General features: G+C 34.3%; 1 protein-coding gene across 2 annotated transcripts in view; it reads left to right on the top strand.

The window, feature by feature from the left end:
• The window catches only part of lt (vacuolar protein sorting-associated protein light), a 246,704-nt gene that overhangs the window by 91,405 nt on the left and 134,487 nt on the right, over positions 1 to 20,812 (top strand). For both annotated transcript variants that reach the window (XM_089597622.1, XM_089597621.1), the window contains 5 exons: positions 12,869 to 13,625; positions 13,701 to 14,037; positions 14,832 to 15,068; positions 15,161 to 15,205; positions 15,301 to 15,374. In XM_089597622.1, coding sequence (XP_089453748.1) covers positions 12,869 to 13,625; positions 13,701 to 14,037; positions 14,832 to 15,068; positions 15,161 to 15,205; positions 15,301 to 15,374 — 1,450 coding nt within the window. The remainder of the gene's footprint in view (positions 1 to 12,868; positions 13,626 to 13,700; positions 14,038 to 14,831; positions 15,069 to 15,160; positions 15,206 to 15,300; positions 15,375 to 20,812) is intronic.

Here is a 20,812-nt window from a genome sequence, read left to right as displayed (position 1 = left end):
TCTTCGAGTATTTTTTTTTCTTTGCCCGCAGAATCTAAATTTTTATTATCAAAATTAATTTTTAAAACGTCACACAACGAAGCTTTCAATAGAATGTAAGTACTTTTGTAATCTTTAGTTTCAATGATGATCATGTCACCGTACTCTTTTTTTAATTTATTTAATCTAAAATAATAAGTGAAACAATACATTGTTTTTTGGAGTGAAAAAGGATGACAGAAAATTAGCTCAACGAGCGCATCAAGCGGCGTCGTGCGGACAACGACCTTGTTTACGTGTCACGACGCAGACAGTCATCATAGGACGACACTGGCTCGGTGCTCACGTCCTTTGCAACGAACAAACCATTCGTTGGACCGTTCACCTAGGATGATTTCGTTTTAACAAAAAATTTAAAGCTGGAAACTACTAGAAAAAAAAAAAAAAAAATTAAACAACTGACAACGTACCTAGATTATTGGTCGGCTGTCGAAAGGGTAAGTGGCTGCGTCAAGCTGCACATCGGCTACCACCACCATAAAGGCGCGGTGACAACCACACCCGATGAGCGTATGAGACGCCAGATTCGAGAATCTGTCAATACTTTCGTAACACCTGGCCGTCAAAGGATAGGTAAGGCATTTTGTCGTAGTCTTGAAAGGTGATAAGAAACGGTACCCCTGAAGAACACCGAACCTCGCAGGTTTCGACGCCACCATAATAGGGGTACCGACGTAAGGGCAGGGGGGCCACGTTGCGGGGCCACCCTGACTCACATAAAGGCCTTGGTATGCCAAAATAGACGTATGGGTCTATAATGAGCCGCGCACCCAACTAAAACAAAGGAATTTTTTAGACTTCAGGACCACAATATCAAATATAACAGCCTTACCAAACCGTGTGTAGGGCAGTGGACGGCTGCGAGACTTGTAGAGGCCTTGGCGACGATGACAATTGCAGGTGAGGGTCGCCCGGTGGTGAGCACCTGCTGGCACACACAAAGATGGATGACCTGCAAAAGAGAGGAATACTTATACGGCAAGTCACGAGAAAATGAAGCGTGCTAGTCAGCACATAAACGGCTACTTACGTGACGGCATTGCGGCTGACCGCAGGCGAGGTTCTCCTCCAGGATGGGACCTGAGAGGACCGCACATAAAGACCCTTCGGGAGACAAAAATTTCACCGGCACACTCAACTTTTCAAAACCGAGTTCTTAAAACTCGGGCAGCTGCACAAAAATTTCGCTCACACTAGCCATGGCGAATAATTCTTTTTCCCGAGGCAAGAGAACGACAAGGAATTGTACAAGGCAAAATCAGTGAGAATACTGACGAGCAAGCAGCAATGTGGAAAGGAAAATCCAGCAGAACCTTTCCTCATACTCTCCCTGCACCCCCCTCCAAAAAAAATACATATATACATACACACACACGAAAGTGAAGTGATGCATACTGTAACAAAAGGAAAAAATATGAAAGGGAAAATAAGTGAAGTATGGGTCCTAGCGTGACATACTGTTCACTACGGGAATGCGTGATCATAAAACCACCTACTCCTCCAAGTTCATCCTTGCCGGGACACGACTGAATTGTAAATTGGCGCGCAACCCTCATAAGGTACAACAAACGAACCAGACATCAACATCACGAAAATTGGCAAAAACGACGCCGTAAACAAATAAACACACATATACCCAACTCGTGACGTGGGAAGAAAATTTTTTTTTTTGAGGGAAACAGAAAATTCTTAACGGACAGCACTAATATATGTTCTACGCTTATATTATATACATACATGGTATAATGAATAAAAGACACCTAAATACAAAGTTAATATCGTATGTAACAATATACCTTGAGTGTACAGACAGAGCCACACTTGTGAATTACCGTAATGATCGAGTGGGTCTTAATACTTGCTTTACGAAAAACATTAGTGAAACATAGTTAAATAATTATATTGGATGGGGATCTATATATGTGCTTATCGCTAGAGAAAAAAAAAAAGTAAACAATAATAAAATAAGAGAAACCAAGAATTTTTTTTGTCTCTCGTTTTTATTTTCTTTTTGCTTTAGTCAAGGATGATTTAAAGGCCTAGGAGCTTAAGATAAATGGGAATGGGAAGAAGAAAAGAAAAAGGGGTAACTATTTTATGTTTTAGGGTTGAAATCACGCTGATAGGAGGACATTCGGGAGAAATAGAGCAAATTAAAAGTAATCTGGGGATACTAGTAGAAAACTTGGGTCCAATTCAGTCTGTTGTATCAACATGGAAATTAATTTGGTACGTAGATTGGGATCGAATGGTACGAGAGACAGAAGCATTTTTAAAAGCAAGCCGGCAAGCGAAGCGGAAATGTAGGGTAACCATAAGAGAGATAAATGTGAGGATCAAGTGGGACGTGCTACTAGCAAAGTCCCAGGGGCACTGCAGAGAATGGAAACGGCATACAGGGTGGTGGTAGGCCAAAAAGCCGATAATAGCCAGATCGGAACGGTGTAGACACTTCAGAAACAAATAACAGAAGCAGATAAGGAAAAAATACTGGAGATGATGAGATCAAACTTAACGCATACGACTGACACTACAAGATACTTAAAGGAACAAATGAGGGTTATAACGTTCAGTGATCACGAGCAGGTTTTTCAGAATATAAAAAAGTTTGAAGACGAAGCAGGGAAGGTTACGGAGGAAGGATTAAAAATGTTTGCAGAACTCATAAACGGATACGACAGAGTATCGGGAATAGTGAAAAAATTTGAAAAATTGACCGAAGGACTCGTAGCTAAATTCGAAACAGCAACGGATATAATATATTTAGCGAGTCGGGGCGTGACACACCTGTCGGAAACAGCGCTGGACGGGATAGCAGAAGCGCAAATATTAGCAGAGCAATTTAGACCGGATCTGAGGTTCCCAAGAGAGACAAATACGACAAAAGAGGAGGTAGCAGAGATATCGAAAGAATTCCTCAGGATATTACCGTTGCCGGTAGAACAAGAAGGATTAAATATGACAAACGTAGTCGCTTATTATAGCCAACGTATGAATACATAGCAGGTAGCACGAGTGAAAAGAGATTCGCACCGGTGGCATGGGAGACAGTGGTACAATGCAAAAAGATGAAAAAAGTAAGCATATGTACAGGAATAGAACCAACACAAGAAGTAGAGGAGAATCACCCTTGTGAGATACGACTTATACTAGGGGAGACTGTAAAGAAACTGGAAGAATGCCCGATAGTGTTAGCCAAATTAAAGGGTACGTACTGGACACGCCTTCACGCGAAGAACCGTCATGCGTTTAGTACTACGGGAGAGGAAAAAGTTCATATACAATGCGATCACACCGAGCACAAAACATTTAAAGTAATGAAGGCAGGAGTGATAGACCTAGCAAAAGATTGCACAGCCCAAAAATCAGAGACGAGATTCGACTCGAGTCAGGAGGAGGGCGAGAATCAGATAGTCAAGTTTGAGGGTTCGAATCTGAATTTGAAAGAAAAAGTGCAGAAAATAAAAGGGATGAAACTAGATGAGATCTTGGAGCAAATAAAAACGGTAGTAGAGGGATGGATTACAGGAGCATGGTCCTGAAGATAGGTTAACAACAGGTACAAAGCTTACAGACATAGTGCAACGTATACATTAATTAGTACAGACAAAAGAGAAAATTTCTGACTGGAAGGAGTATGCGTGGTTAGCGTTGGAGATAGCGTTGAGGGTGGCTGCAGGATCGGTCGGGATTTGAAAATGGGGGGCCCTGATAATACTAAATCTGTCTAGAATGTTTGCAGGAAGAAGAAACAGGAACAACGCCGCAAGGAATAAAAATACAGGGAACCCTATGGCCCTGCAACCGATATTAATTCAAGTACGAGGCGAGTGACAACGGGGAGATCAACTGATGAACAGCAACAAATAATTACCATTTTATATATATATATATATATATATATATATATATACATATATACGTATGTATATACGTTAGCTAAGTCAAACATAGAAACTTCATGCCTAAGCACTATATATATACATATATCACAAAAAAAAACTAGTCTGTAGATACGTAGTTAAGAACGGTTCATATACCTTTCGTTGTTAGGTGATGCGTTAACGCAACAAATAAATACTGGAGAAATAATATGTGTACAACAATAATAACGAAATATGAAAGATTTTTTTCATGTTGTGTAAAAGACGCTGCGTGAAATATAATGAAAATAGTATTGAAGAAAAAAAAAAAAAAATGAAAGTAGTTATCAAATGATTATAAATAAAAGCTAAGACCCACAAGGGCATATATATGAAGTCTTTATGTAAGAGGGAAGAACGCAAACATGAACAATACATGTAATAACACTCTATAAACTTACGAAAAACTAATCAGAACCTGTAAAAGGAGAAGAAACGGGGATGTACATAAAAACACTTCTATGATTTTTTTCTTGTTGTGACTAGTACACATTACAACACGAACAACATAATACGGACACCAATTAAACAATTATACCCGAGTTGGGAAAAAAAAGAACGCCGCTGAGGATGACGACGACGCGGCCTCGGACGTCTCACGTACAGTATGGAACATACTTCGTGGGATGGGCCTCAGTTATTCGGAGAAGGAAGGAGGGCGAGTGTGGGAGGAAAGAGCATAAAAAGATCCGTAGCAGTTGCTGCGGGGAACTAGTTCTATAACGCCGGGACTAGAGAAAGGGTAGTCACACTAAGTGACTCGGGACTGCCAAGCGCCTTCTCTCAAGGAATAGTAATAAAGTGATTGACTTAAGTTAACTGCCGTTTTGTTGTTAAGCACCCTGAACCTCTGGAATTCCACGTAACAAAAGCAGCTTTGTTATAAAAAATGACTGTTTGTAAACACAGCTTTTATTTGTTCTGGAAATATTTGGTTGAAGTGGTTATTTGTTATTAAAAATTGAAAAACATGCTATAGATAGCTTGCCCTGTGTGCGTGCGTATGAACAGATTCATCTCGACTGCCGTGAGAGAAACATCTTTGCTTCTGCTTGCTGGTACATCGTGTTGATTTCTTACGTTAAAGAAATTATTTGTGCTACAGCTTGCGATCAAGAATACGACGAAAATAATCCAGACCAAGTTTTTTGAAAGAGCCTTTTTTGGTTTCGCCTGTGAATCACAAAAAGTTTAAATCTGATCTAGTTGACATTTTTTGTGTGTGAGCTATAACACCTACTTCCAGTGCAAATTTCATCTCTTAATTTTATTGGAACGAAAATCATTGAATTTCAAAAATAAGGCCTAAAATGGCAGTTTTTTGCGATTTGCAAAAAATAGCTGGACCAATTTGAGTCCAACACTACTAATTTTTTTCGTCTCAAAATGGTGCATCTTTTCTGTGCAAAAAAATTTTTATTCAAATTGTTGCTTTTGCTGTCAAGTTTTTTGATGAACCATTACTTGACCATTTTTTTGTCTTTGTTCAATCATGTGCACTGTGGAAGTCAAATTTAAGATGTCTACCTTGATTTTTTCTTGGCAGGTACAAATTTTTTGTCAAAATATAAGGTGACTCTACTTAGTAGGATAGAACTAGCTTTTTGAAAAGAAAATTGCTATTAGCTTGAAAAAAGTCGTCGTGGTAGTTATTCGGTCTGGCAGCGGTTTGCAAAAAGTATACAACCGATGTTCTTGAAATTTAGTGTGGAAGTTAAGGGGCATAATATCTACCTAATATTCATTTTTCAAGTCTTAATATTCAAATGAACGTGAGTTATAGGTTTTTTAAAAAACCATCAAAAAGAGCCCTTTTTGGTGAATTGCAAAAAAAAGGCAGGCCAATTTTATCTCACTAGAGCTCATTTTCTTCGTCTTGAAATTACGCATCTTCTTCAACATTACAATTTTTTTGTCTGACTCTTCAGTTTCTTCCTAGACGTGAAAAACTATTTCTAACCACATTTCCCATATTTTTTGGGCCGTTAGCTGACACAATTTAAAGTCTAAAACTATTAAGATGTGTTCAGAAATCGAATAACTACCACCATAATTTTTTTTTGCGCTAATAGCAATTTTTCAAAATTAACCATGCTTGTTTGCTAATTCTATCCTACCATACTACTTTACCTTGTACTCCGTGCATCTTTATTTCTAAAGAATTTGGGGTGGTATTAAAAGTAAGGTTATTAATAATCAAATTTAATATTAGCAATAAATTAAATAATTGTTAAATGACAGTTGAAGTCATTTCATATCTTAGTCTCCATTGATGGTAAACACGAATTAACTCTAGAAAATATTTGATTTTTTTTGTGAAATATAAAGTATACATTGAAAAAATGGGTAATCTAAAGATAGTTACAGTTTTCTACATTAACAATTAGATAACTTGAATTATCAAGCTAGTTGACCAAACCTATTTAATATGTAGCTATTTTGTTAAAAAAAGCATACTTAATTTAACTATTTCAAATAATTATTCAAGCTTACATTTGTTAATATAATTTGGAGCTCAAGGAATGACATAAGCAATGGGATGACGGACGATTAAAATACAACCTTATTTTTTATTTTTTTAACTATGCCTTTTTCTTGAGTCTGAATAAGAAGTATGTAATATACTATATAATACTTTTTTTTCGAACATAGGCTGAACCTATGCTCCTTTTTTTTCTTGGATGAAAACTTTATTTTATTTGCTTCCTGTTATAAATTATTTTTTTTTTGTTCTGAAACAGAATGCTAGAAAGTTTTTCAATAGTTTGCAGGAGTTGATCCGCTATTTTCTTGAAAAATGAGAATGCATTTATAAAATATTTATGATTAAATATGTTAACAGCATAGAAATACATTTTTCATAATTTTCTTAAAAGCAAAATTTCTAATTACAAATATTTATGCAAGGTGAGCTTACATTATTTGCACTTATTGCTGAAATAACGATCACACACTGGCATTTTAAGATACATACTTACATTGTTCTTTGAAAAAATGGAAAAATCTAATTATATATGAGTGGATATGTATATTGCACTTCTGCGAACTATTGTTTTATTATAAAGTGTGTGGTGTTTATTGGAGAAGTAGAGGTATAGGCCAATAAATAAAGATCTTGGTTGCCTTTATTGTCGAAGAAGATGTGAGTAAGAAAATGATATGAAAATTCAAATGTCGTTGATTTACAAAATAAACGGAAATAAAAAGCAAAATCTGATACAACGAATATTTCAAGCAATAATCGTTTTTACACTTTCTACTGTATCCTTCAAACATAACTTCCAATACGCATCAATATTAGCTAGAAATTACTTCAAAGCAAAAAGCAAAGAAAAGGAAAAAAAACTTAAAATTCAATACAAGTTATGCAAAACTTAATAATCACTTTTTGGAAGGAAAACCATCTATGCTTTTTAATTTTTCTGGAATGATCAGTTCTTTCAATAAGTTACAAAAAAGTAATCAAACAACGAACAAATAATAAATGTAATAGTATCATTTTGGTAAATATGAAATATATTGATAATCCTATAGTAAGTGAGGGATGTATACCAAGCTAATTATTATAACATTAATAAATCTTCTCGTGACTAATTTAATTGATTCGCATAATACAGTGCTTATACATCGAGATCAGACGGTGCAAAATATTCTCAAACGCAGGTAAATTTCATAGAAAAAACGCAAATGAAATATCGAAATTAGAGCACGACACAAGATTCAACGGGTTATTGGCTTCTAAACTAGGTGGTATCACAATGAATAAAGTGTTGTGATCAAATGGAACTTTCTGGTACAAAATACAGCACGTTTACGAAGCCACCTTAAAGAGTTTTACCACCTCTACGACGACGAATCGTCAGAGTTAATTCGCGTGCTTTACTCGACCATCGGAAACCAATCGTCCTTGTTCGAATCCTTGACGAAGTGTTCGAATTTTTCCTTGCCCTCTTCTTTTTATCACGCCACTCCTCTTTATTACTCAAAGCCACCAAAATCGCTAATTGCCTTTGCTGGTCTTCGCGTTTCCTCGCACCTGTTCGTGGCCCTGTACACATACATTTAAGACGCTCTTCCAATATCGGGACCCTGCAAAACATAAATATTTTATTCTAACCTCAGTCATATTTCTAATTTTATTTGGTAATATTTAGACATTTTTTAGAATAATGCAAGGAAATACCAATTTTTTAATAAATTTAATTTATTAGTTGAAATAACAGATTCGTAACCAGTCAAAAGTTTTGAATACACGTGCTGTAAACGTATTTATTTAGTGACATTATTATGATGTTTTATAATGAAGAACAGCCATTTTATTATTGTGAGTCATCGTGAATCATGCTAGTATTCTTCCAAGCTCAAGAAAAAATCATAGTCTTGGTCTGAACTGTAAAAAACGTCATAGTTTTCGTCTGAACTCGAAAAAAGGGTATAGATTTTATCCAAGAATATCTATGACTTTGCAGTTAGCACTCAGAGCTTTAGCAGGTGTCTTTTCAATTCCAAGTATTCGCTGGGTGCAGGCAGTTGGAGGGGATAGGCGAAACGATCTGAACTCCCCTGGTGAGCATTTAGTGCAAAGATTTCCAATTTTTTCAGATTCGCAATTTTTCATTGTCACTAAGCCATTTTTTACCTTACACCCTATCTTATGATAAATTCTGTTACTATTTGAGAAATATATTGTATACCAAAAAGTACAATAATTAAAAAGTGGAAGTGTTATGGATGTATATTTAGGAAAAACAATTTATCCCAAAGCTTAGTATAATATGGAAGATGACCGAGTTATGCCTCCAAAAAGTAGCCAATACGCAACTATTGAGATAAGGGGAACTATAAAACCTTACACTGGGAGCTTTCGCAAGTGTGAATGTACTTTATTTCAAAATTTGGTCAAATTTGAGATGATAATTTTTGACCTGCAGAAATGATTAGATTTATAGCGATAAAGTGATTTCTTACTGTTTGTTACTGTAGTTTAATTTAACACTTAGAATAAATGAAACTTCTTAACATCGGTCATTTTTAATGAATTAACAATAGTCAAATATACTAGTCAAGTCTTTTTAGCTATAGGGACTTATGAACGAACCCAGGGTATATAAATTCTACTAAGAAACATGGTGACCCTAAAGCGCAAACGTAGACCCATTTTTTTAGGAACATGATATACAGTATTGTTAAAAAATGATTGAGATAATTAAATGAAAGATTGTTACCCGAAAGATACAATGGCAAAAAACAGCTAATCTACGCGCACACACACACACACACACACACACACACACACACACACACACATATATATATATGTCCCTGAAAAAAATTGTTTTTCCTAAATATACATCCATAACACTTTCACTGTTTTATTATTGTACTTTTTGGTATACAATATATTTCTCAAAAAGTAACAGAATTTATTATAAGATATAGTGTAAAATAAAGTGTGGGGGTGTGTGTGTATGTAAAGTCATTTATTACTTTAAAAGTACAAATCATCTGGTATATATACTAGTTGTATTAATGAAAATTTGTTATTTGTAATACAATCCTCCATAAAGAATGTAAATATTATGTACGAAAAGTCACGAAATCCATAAAAAACTATTTTCCAATAAAAATAAAACTTATGCAAGTCTGAGGTTATTGTTAGGACGGTTATTACACATACAGCCTTATTATGTCAAATTATATATTGACACCAAATTTCGGCAATGCAAAGAAGTAAGATCCGTAGCTACTATTTAAGTTGAAAATTCAAACAAAGCCTAATGTTTAATTATAAAAATATCTTTAATGTCATATATATATTGTAATGTGTCGTGCCTTCCTCGCCTTGCATTCAGCAGCAAGACATGGCACAGAACCACTACTCGGCAGGACTTGAAGGATGGACGGGTAGTGGGCACTTTTATGTGTACTAATGGATCTCTATTTCCGCATATAAACAGTGCTTTTATTTTGCATCAACCACTATACTCAATACACAAAACAATCATATCACCCAGCTATCCAACATGGTCTAGCCAACACAAACCCAGCCCTGCGGGTGCAGGTTCGGCAGTTGCTGCTCGGTATAGTGCTTTCGTGGTAGGGACGGGATGAAAAGAAACAGGCCTACCGTTCTCACTCCTGTATAGGTGTACGCTGCAGCTCTAGACACGGGCACCGGGAGATCCGTTTGGCAGGCGTCAGCACTCAGATGGCACAATCCTCGATAGTGGTAGCGTGTGGGGGCAATCGCAGCCGGCCCAGTCGTCAACAGGTAGCCGTTGCTCCGCCTCCTATTGTCTCCTGGTACGTAGCACGTCTAACTGGCACTCATACATGCAACCGATGTATCGTCTTTTCGCTTTCGGTAACCTATCAATGTGCGTCACGACGGTAAGCAGACAAGAGCGAGAGTGTCTCTCCTGCCAGCTCGCCGATCGGTGCTGCCTCGGTATCCCAGCCGCCCGTGTGTGTCGGTGTACACCCATACCAACCTCTGCGCACGGTCGAGTGTTGGCCGTTTAGCCCATAGTAAGGATACGTATAGATATCGGGGCCTTGGATCGATTAGGGATCGCATGCAGTGTACCGCCTCTCCTCCTGTCTGCTATTGCTACACGTCTGCTTTTACTGTGACGTTGACTTACCACGGTACAATATATACTAGGAAAGTTACGCCCCCCTGCGCGCTACGAGTGCTAACCCCTTATTTCTAGTTTAAAATTGATTAGTAATATTAAACCGTTTCTAATTTTTTTTATTTTACAATCTTTTCTATAACTTTGACAAATTAATTATTTATTAAAAGCTGGTCTTTGCACGCTCTGCATACCATCACGATTGACGAAAAATTGTGTTAAGTAAATTAAAAATACTATATGTACTATATGTACTATATAAAACGATTCAAACGTAATGTAATTAGATATACAATTGAGACTTTTCACCTCATGAGCTATCTTTATTTAGAAAGTTTTCATTTCTGATTTAAGTTATTTAGACAAAATCTAATGAAATAGAAGAAACGCAAATTAAAGTTATTGTACAGTGGAGGTAAGGTGTCTACAAGCATAAAAAATAACACACATCTCGAAAAAATTCTAACTTTTTTATGAAGGATGGTAGCGAATCCTCTTGTCCCTAACATCAAGTAATCTTGCAAAAGATTATTAGTTACTTTAGGGGGTGTGAAGGGGCTGTGGAGGTAAGTTTTCGATAATAACCCTATGATAAAATATGTTTACAATACATTTTAAGTTGTTGTAGGAAGATGTGAAGGAGGGCTGTGGGATGGGCAAATTACCCCATATCTACCCTTCTTTAATATGTTTTCATAAAAATAGAATTATTATGACGTTTTCTCAAAACATTTTAAGTTTTTGTTCGGGGGTCATAACTCAGGTGCACCGATGGCTAATTAACACTATGCTTGTGTAAAAGAATGCCATGTCTGAGCCTACGGGCGATGATCAATAAAAATAAAAAAATAAAAAATTATAGCTACAAGTTTTTGACTGAGCAGTATTATTATTTTCTGACTCATTAATTTTTGTTAGTTTTGGTCGTTCAATAAACTACAAAATTTTTCATGTGAATCAGCAATAAATTAATAACCATTATCGGAGGATAAATGCGTGGAGTGCGAAAAAAAAAAAAAAAAAACGAAGTTTATAATGATTTTAGCATCTAATCAAACACCTGACACTATTTTGTCTTTCATAATGTTTTAACTTGTTAGAAAAATAAGAAATAAACTTGAAATGACGACTATCGAAATTTTTCCAAAACACCCAAGTGGTAGTGTTAAACTTAGTTTCTCTTTTACTTTTTATTTTACTTTTTTTTTCTGCATGTTAGTTACTTCTATGAAATTTCATTTTTACTATCAGAAACTGAGTAAAAATATACTTTCCAACATGTTCCAAAACCTAACAGAATTTCTGTGTATTGTGTCAAGTAACGTAACGGCACTATATTGACAAGTAAGACAAATGACACCTATAATACCATGTTGTGCCGATGTGGCTTATCAAAATTATCCATGTGGTCTTATTTATTGGTCTGTTCGGATTAACAGTTTATTTGTAATTTCAGTCTGAAAAATTTGCGTATTCATGAGGTCTGAGTGATCCATGAATGAAAAATTTCATATTCTCTCAAGAAAATTTGAATTGAATCACAAGAATGACATAGATATCGATCCTGTATTTCACTTTTTTGACGCGTTAGTTACAAGACACAGTTGTGATACACATGTGCATACAATAAAAAGGTCTACAAAGATAAAGAAAACGAGTATAAGTTGGTGAAAGAGGAGCAATACAAATGGTTAGAGTAGACAAACGTGCTACACTAGGTAAATAGCATCAGGGCACACATAAGTAAGTGTCAATCAGGAAAAAACAGGAACTTGCTACACTTTGACCTTGACAAAGAATTAAAAAATCAGATTAAAAATTTTTCATTCTTGTTTTAAACCGCTACATTAATTTTAATGCATCGGAGCGAAAATTAATGTTAGTAAATTAAAAGCTTAATAAATTAATAAAATAGCTCACATAACCGTGTAAAATAATTATAAAAATTAAATCCTTAAATAGATCAATAACAAAAATTATTTTACTGTATAATACGCGATAATTTCTATTTCAAATCAAAAAATTCGTGTCTAATTTTGTTGAAATATTTCGTACACAGGTAAAAGAAATGTAAATAAAAAGGATGTGGTTCGTAATATAATGTTATGATTTTTATCATTGTAAAGCAGTTTTAAAAATTTAATTTCTAACCCTACAAAATACATAGCTATAAAATTATCTTGACACATAAGTTCATACAACATTAAATTATAAAAGACTAAACAAATTTATTTTTTTAAGCTTTTTTACTAACAATGCATGTTATTTTAGATTTTTTATAGTAAGCCCAAAGGACATAGTTGTTGCCAGTTTATATGACACTGATGACAGGATCGAATGGCTTATGCGCCATGAAAAATTTGAAAAGGCTTTGGAAGCTGTAAGAAATAACATAAACAAAGATTGTAAACATTCTTTGACAGACGTTGGTTATGTCTATCTAGATTACTTGATTGATAATAGAAAGTTTGATGAAGCTGGAAAATTGTGCATAATAGTATGTAAACATAATAAGAAACTTTGGGAAGAGATATTTTATAAATTTGCCAAGGTACATCAGCTGCAGACAATATCAAAATATCTTCCCAGGGGTGATATCTCTTTAGACCCACATATATATGAAATTGTTTTACATGAGTTCTTAAAACTTAATCCTGGGGGTTTTCTACAACTTATCAAAGAATGGTCACCTAATCTTTATACTGTAGCATCTGTCATAAATATGGTCTTAGATTATTTTCTTGAACACACAAACGAGAAACAAAGTATCCTTCTTGAATCGTTAGCTATTTTATACAGCTATGATAATAAGTATGACAAGGCGTTGGCAATGTATCTGAAACTCCGACATAAGGATGTATTTTCTTTGATTCAAAAACATCAGCTTTACCATTCTGTATATGACATGATAGAAGAGCTAATGGATTTAGATGCTGAAAGGGCAGTGCAATTTTTTCTTGAGAAGGAAAGGGTACCATCCGATGTTGTGGTTTGTAAACTCAAAAATAATCAGCGATACTTGCACATGGTAAGTATAAAATTTGCAACATTAAATAACCAAAATTAACTACTTAAAACTATATTTTCAAATTTGATTTATTAGTATTTAGATGCCTTAGATAAAAATGACACAAAAGATTCGAAAAACAAGTACCATGACTTACTTGTCAAATTGTATGCAGAATATTCCAGAGATAAGCTTTTACCTCTTCTAAGACGCTCTGACAACTACCCTATTCAGGAAGCACTGGACATTTGTGGTAGAAGACAGTTTTATCCTGAAATGGTCTACTTGTTGGGGCGGATTGGAAATACTTCTCAAGCACTGCAACTTATGACGCGAGAGCTTAATGACATGAAAAGTGCCATTGAGTTTTGTCAAGAACAAGATGATGAAGAGTTATGGAATGATTTAATTAATTATTCCTTGGAAAAGCCAGGTAATGATGAGCTAATTCTAACGTTGATACTTTTAAATTTTCAACTGTAAAAACTGCAAAAACAATCGGAAATGTATATTTTTATCCACTCAAAATGGTAAATGTAAAACACTGAGCTACCTGTATGATGACGTTTTTAATAATCAGTACAATAAATAAATAAATAATAATTGATTGTGAAGTTTCGTGCAGTTAAAGAAAAAAATATTCATAACGGAGTGTAAATTTTTTTACTTGCAGGACCAACGGTCATTCTATCAACATTTTATTTAAAAATTATGTTAAAGATGATAAATATAATATATAAAATTGAAATAGTAATAAGTCATCATTTATACTAAAGAAATTATGCCGTAATATTTATTTAGCATTTTTGTAATATTGGTGGTAATAACTTTGTATTTTGTGAACATGACTATATTTTAAAATACGATGTAAAAGAGCAAAATTCGGTAACTTAATAAACTCACAACGGGAAAAAGCTATAGCTCTGTATTGTTAAGATAAACAAGCAGTCACCGATCTGACGATAAGGGTCACAGCTGATTTTGTTGAGCTTTGTTATAATGTAGTGACAATTCTTGTTTATAATAATAGTTTTTTACTTTGTTACGTTTTACTACAGTACCTAAATAGGGTTCCAGTATTTTGGCTGGTAGAGCCAAAGTGTCATGATTTTTAATTAAAATACTGATACAGTGACCATGAGTCTAGAAAGTCACGAAAAAAATACATTCTTTTTAAGCTTTTATTTAAAAATAATTTATCAAACATTGTGTTTTTTATAACTACAGAAGCTATTACCTTTCTTCTTCAAAGAGTTGGAACGTATGTCGATCCCCAACTTATTGTTCAAAGGATCGAACCATACTTAAAAATCCCTGGATTGAAAAAAGCTTTAGTGAAAATGATGTGTGATTACAACCTTCAAGTATCAGTTCAAGAAGGCTGTACAAAAATTCTTGCTAATGATTATTTCAATTTGCATAAGAAGTTCGTTAAATGCCATCAGAAAGGAATTTGTATTGATGGTAAGTATGAGTGAATCAATGCTACTATTTTCCCATCGTAGTTGTTTCAATTTCTAAACCTTTTTTTATTGGTAACGAAATATAATTTTTAGATGATCAAATGTGTGGTGCTTGTCATAGAAAATTAATTTTTAGAGGTATGTAAGAAATTTTTAGATACTCACTATCTAGTAATTAGTAGTAAAATTTAATGAAATTTAATGCTGTACTTCTTTATTTCTCTTTTTCGCAGAACCCAAAAACCTGGTTGTGTTTTATTGCAAACATCCTTTTCATGAAGAATGCTTACCTAATCTCCAAATCATAGTAAGTGTATTAAAAGTTGTATGCTCATAACTATAATAGCTGATTGACAAATCTGCCGCCACTTATGATCATAAAAAAAAAAAAAAATTTCCAAGTAGATTATCAATAAATTAAGTACTTATATTAGGAAATATCTAATAGTGAAATAAAATTTTAAACTTTTGGAGTATGAGGCCAATACATGGAGCCTTACAACAGCAAATGAAGTCAAAGTTTTTTTCCATTGGAGAATACAAAACATTTTAATTTTTCAATAAGGATACTTTTCAGAGCATAATGTACTATTATTTTGTATCCATACAATCTTAAATAATCGAATCTTTTTGTGTATTAAAAATAGCTTCGTTGTTTAGTGCCGTTTTAAGCAAGAAATCTCTAAGGAAAAATGCATAGTAAAAATTATCTGCTCGTTTTTGTAATAAATATGAGAAACAATATTTTCTTAGAGCATGAAAGTTAATACTGCTTATTAAAACTAGAACATATGAATCATTTAACGTAGGCTTTATCGAATATGAGATGAAGTAACAAAAATTCTTGTAGGTAGTTTCTATGAGCTTTATTTTAATAATTAACTCTAGTGAGGGTTGAGGTCTAGAGGTGTAGATGTAGGTTTCGTCTCAACTTCTGCTAGTTCTTCTCTTGGCTGCCTTTTCTAATATCTTGCTTGCTTTGTAAGCAATCTTTAGTTATTAATCTACTCCCTTCAGTTATTAGTCTACACTCACGTGATATATTTGGACTGTAATCCTGTCTTCCTTACTGGCGTTTATATTTTATTAGCTTAGATATTTGTTTTAGAAAAATGTTCGTGGTTCTATAACTGTTGTCTATAATTCTTTATTACAAAAAATTACGTTTTATTACTTATCCCTGTTTCTCTGAAGGATTGTCTACGCTGTATTTTCTAAGGTATTTTTGGTGTGTATATTTTTATGTGTATACTTTCGCCTTTTATATAATAAAAGTATACATTTTGCAAAATTATTAGAAGCATTTCAGCACACTGTATTTTTTCTCTTTTTTAATACACACTAACAAATAAATGCAGTGTATTTTATACGGTGGGTTACATTTTTTAATGAATTATTCTGACATGATAGGATTGTGATCCAAATTCATGTGGACGCACTGGCTTGCAGTCAATTATCTCATGGATGGATGTATAATAAGAGTCTTATTGGTAAAAGGTATAAATTATAAAATTATATTGTTTCTGACTTACATTAACGTACAACCGGTTAATTATTAGAAAACATACTTTTTAGAGCATAGTGTACCTATTAATGTTGTTGATTTTGTAAAATGCCTAGTAAATACGTATTCATTGTTCATTTCGTACTGTTATTTTTTTATTTTTTTTTTGTGCACTTAATTTTTTAGTAAAAAAAAGCCAAATTTCTTACAATTGCCGTTTTTTTCTAATTTTGCTTACTTAGGCAAGAAACTCTGTAGTGATTAAAAAATAACAAATGTAGATAACGTGCTATAACAATTTTTTCTGAGTTTAAGAATTGAAGGCCATGATTTTTGTAATAATATCCACGTGTGCATGTATGTGTTGATGTATTTCTATAATTAGTCATATATAAGAATTTCGAACAACCGATTACAATACGATGTAGAGTATAACTTTTTGTTTGAAGATCATTATAACGACTGAAAAAAATTAGGTTTTGCTATTCAGGTTTGAAGTAGAACTTTGAGCGCTAACCAATGAAACAAATGAACGCAGGCTTGAATATGAGTAACGCTTGGCTTTCTTTTATTTTGTTTTGTGCAGGTTTTCGTAAGGGATATAGTAAGAGCTTCCTTACTTCTTTTCTGTGTCAATCTGCTTTCTGTGTGTATGTGTCCTCTTGCATTATATAATTATCTTTACATGAATTTAATTTTTACATAAATGTATTTCTCCCACTGCCAAGAATAACATCTTGGTAACTTTCCAAAAAATAAGGAAAAAATCGCTTATTTTGTCCGTTATTAGAAGCATATAAGATACAACTAAAGCCCTCGTACTACCCCATCATTACTCATAATCCCTACCGCCTCACCACATTTTAAGGAGCCCTCATGCTTCCTTACTAGTCATTCCACAGTAAACATGTAATTTTTACATTTTTTATCTACTTTTCAGTGCTGTTCGAAAATATAATAGATGAAAATCCGTCTTTTATTATCATTAATCCAGTATTAAATGTCTTACACCCCCCTCCCTCAGTAACATTTCACAGATCACCATACTGTTTTTAGAATTCCTGTACCTCTCACACAGAAAGTGGTAATCTCTGTATAAAACTTAAAATGAGAGCTAGATGTAAACGTAGTCTAGAGCTGGATGCAAGCTTAATATAGTAAAATATTTATAGCACGTTACATACATTGGTCATTTTTTTATCACTACAGAGCTTCTTGTATAAGTATGCAATATTCGGAAACAATGGTATTTGTAAAAAATTTAGCCTTTTTTTCACTAAAAATTGTAGGGCAAAAAAAAATATCAAAAGTATTGAAGCCTGAATTTACATGCTAACTTTAAATATGACAAAAATTATGGAAATAATAACACTACTAAGTACACAATAAATACGTATTTACTAGGCATTTTAAAAATGAACAATATCAATTGCTTGTATGTTTTCTAATAATTAACCTATTGTACTTTAACGTAAGTCAGAAATAATGTAATTTTGTAATTCATACATTTTACAAATGAGACCCTTATCATACATTCATCCATGAGATAACTGACTATAAGCCGGTGAGTCAACATAAATTTACATTACAATCCTATCATGTGAAAATAGTTAATCAAGAGATAACTTTTGCGATATATCGCACGACACGATAAGATTTCTTACAGATTTGAAAGAATGTCTTCTTTTTGAAAGATTAATAATGAAAGCTACCGTGTATTGTACAACTGTAATGACTTATATTGTGACTCTAGCTGCGGGAATTCAGTGAACATTCTTGACCGAGCCAGTGATGCCCGGCGGACCCACGGCGACACCTGCGTTAGCAATGTGGACTCGATATCCGCTTTCTTATTTCTAAATCGTCTGCTGGCTAAAGGGCTGATTCGGCTGCAGGTTGGCTCAGGCTGCTCTCGTGCCTGTGCACATACAAGAGCCCGCGACGGCTGGGGGCAAGGCCAATGCTCAGATCCTAGCTTATCGTCCCCTAACCTTGGATGGTCCGTTCGATAAGCTTAAATTCTTAATGGCAGGAGGTGGCACGCACGGAGGTATGCTCTTATAAGAGAGAATCCTTATATTTTAAGAAAAGAACAATACTATAGTTTATTGAAGAGTCAAAATTGCAAAAGGAGGCTTAAGCTTATAACTATGGGGTAGGGGTGGCTAGCAGGATCAGGGGCCGCTGCCTTCTAATGCAGGTCGCTAAAGGCACTTGGCTGGATACGGAGAGAAAGCCGTAGAGCTTGTCGTAGCCTTATAGTAGCCTTAACCTCTCTTTCGCTTACTCTCACTCACATTCGCTTGTACCTGGTCATCGTACAAGCTCTCTCCAGCCTATTCCAAGTGCCATAAGTGAGAGCAGACGACGGCCTACTGCCCGTTGTAGTATTATAGTACTGCATAGCACACCACAGTCACGTTATGATAAATACTAAAAGTAGGTCTATTAAAAGGTCTGTTAGGTCAATAAGTGTGGATGGTGTTTACTACAAAGAATTGTGCAGTAATAGTACAAAATAGTAATATAGATGGATCTAAAACTTTGTTATCTAATGGATTATTTCAACCCTAAGCATTTTATACTTAGAAACCTGAGTACACTCAAGTAAATAGACTTTTGATTGTTTGAAAAACTATTTTAATCCTCAGAATTTAATACAAAGTAATCCAAAACTCTTAAGTGTAGCCACTTTAAATCATAAAACAAATTATCTGCGTCTCGAACAACTAACTCAAAGAACCCTAATACTTGGGATTCTCTTTACTGATAATTTCTAAATACATTATTTTACTCTCTAGAATTTATTATAGAACTATCGAATACTCTTGACTGTACAAACTTTTTTTTATATAATTAATCGTCTAATTAACTCCCATTTTTTGGGATTACGGTATTTCGAGGAATGGGGATAGTAGAAGTTGTCCATGGATGGGGGTTTGCATTCATCCTTAAAATTATTCTGAGATCAAGAAGAGTACAGACGTGATAATCATGAATGTATTTAGCGAGATGGGTACGCATATCCCTAAACGGCGCGAAGCTAGATCATCACAGAGTTAGTGTATTACCGTATTATTATTTTGGGCTTTACATCCCGCCCCTTACTACATACTAAGTATAAGGTTATGTCCGAGATGGCACAAGAATAACATTGAGCACGTAACACTGAAAGAGCACAAACTTGTGAAGTAGCCAACAAAGATGTACTAATACCCGAAGAAAAATGATAAACTTCGCACCTTAGAGTGAGTGGGTCTAGACCACCACTCAGCTGATATGTTATCAACTGGAAATAAAAGTCAAATTCTTGATAGCACACAAAGTGCAATGCTTTCTCTATCAGTGCTTGAAGTCTACTAACGTGATCCAGAAGGTCTCTCTAGGATGGTTGAATCAGAGTCTTATCAGAGGTCTTGAGCTCCCGTTTCTGACTGACTCCCTTGCTTCAAGCTCGAGTTCCCTTTTACTCGCGTTATTTATGCCACTGTACCGCTTTTTTTAGTGTACGTGTTAGATATTATTCGTATTCGCCCACCTTATCTTACATCTCGCTCATAGATTGCATTTATGATTTGTAGGTACACACATGTGCGTGGCCCTACTATTTATAATATGTAAGTAACAAACCAAATATCCTTCAGTGTTTTCACTTCAAATGAATAATTTATTTAATTTTTTCTAAGACATTTAGACAGTAGTAATGTAATATGCTGTATGCACTTTTGATTATAATTAGTTTACTTAAGTTATAGCTAATCAACAACAAATGACTCAATATTGTCTACTCTTTTTAATTAAAAAAAATAATTCAACAATAATCTATGTACTTAGTAATCCTTATAGTTGTCTCTACTGTATGTTGTTGGCGCTGCATATTGACTCTGCAGAGGTTCATAGTCTGTCGTTAGAAGAAATTAGCAATAATCTTCAGTAACCCATTATATCCTCAGCATCTGATCAGCAGTAACATTTCTTTCTCTTCTAACAGTTAAGAATGATAAATTAGTAAGAGATTTATCATTATTTATCAAGGGACTAGAGTGTGGACTACGCAAGGAGGCAGAATCCCAACTAGTGTACGATGTATACTAGTAGGATTTTCCCTTCCTTAGTACTTCGTAAGCTAACCCCCATTAACAGATAATGTTTTAACTATAATTCTTTCTACATAAGATTTTCATTTTTATTTTACCAAGCCTTCATATAATTCATTATTTAGTAAGGAAAATTATTTTTTT

Source organism: Copidosoma floridanum, unplaced genomic scaffold (genome assembly GCF_036245765.1).
Source record: "Copidosoma floridanum isolate Cflo_tuat_1 unplaced genomic scaffold, Cflo_Japanese_pri ptg000034l, whole genome shotgun sequence".
Classification (NCBI taxonomy): domain Eukaryota; kingdom Metazoa; phylum Arthropoda; class Insecta; order Hymenoptera; family Encyrtidae; genus Copidosoma; species Copidosoma floridanum.
The sequence above is the reverse complement of the archived record's forward strand: the minus strand, read 5'-3'. Positions and strand labels throughout refer to the sequence as shown.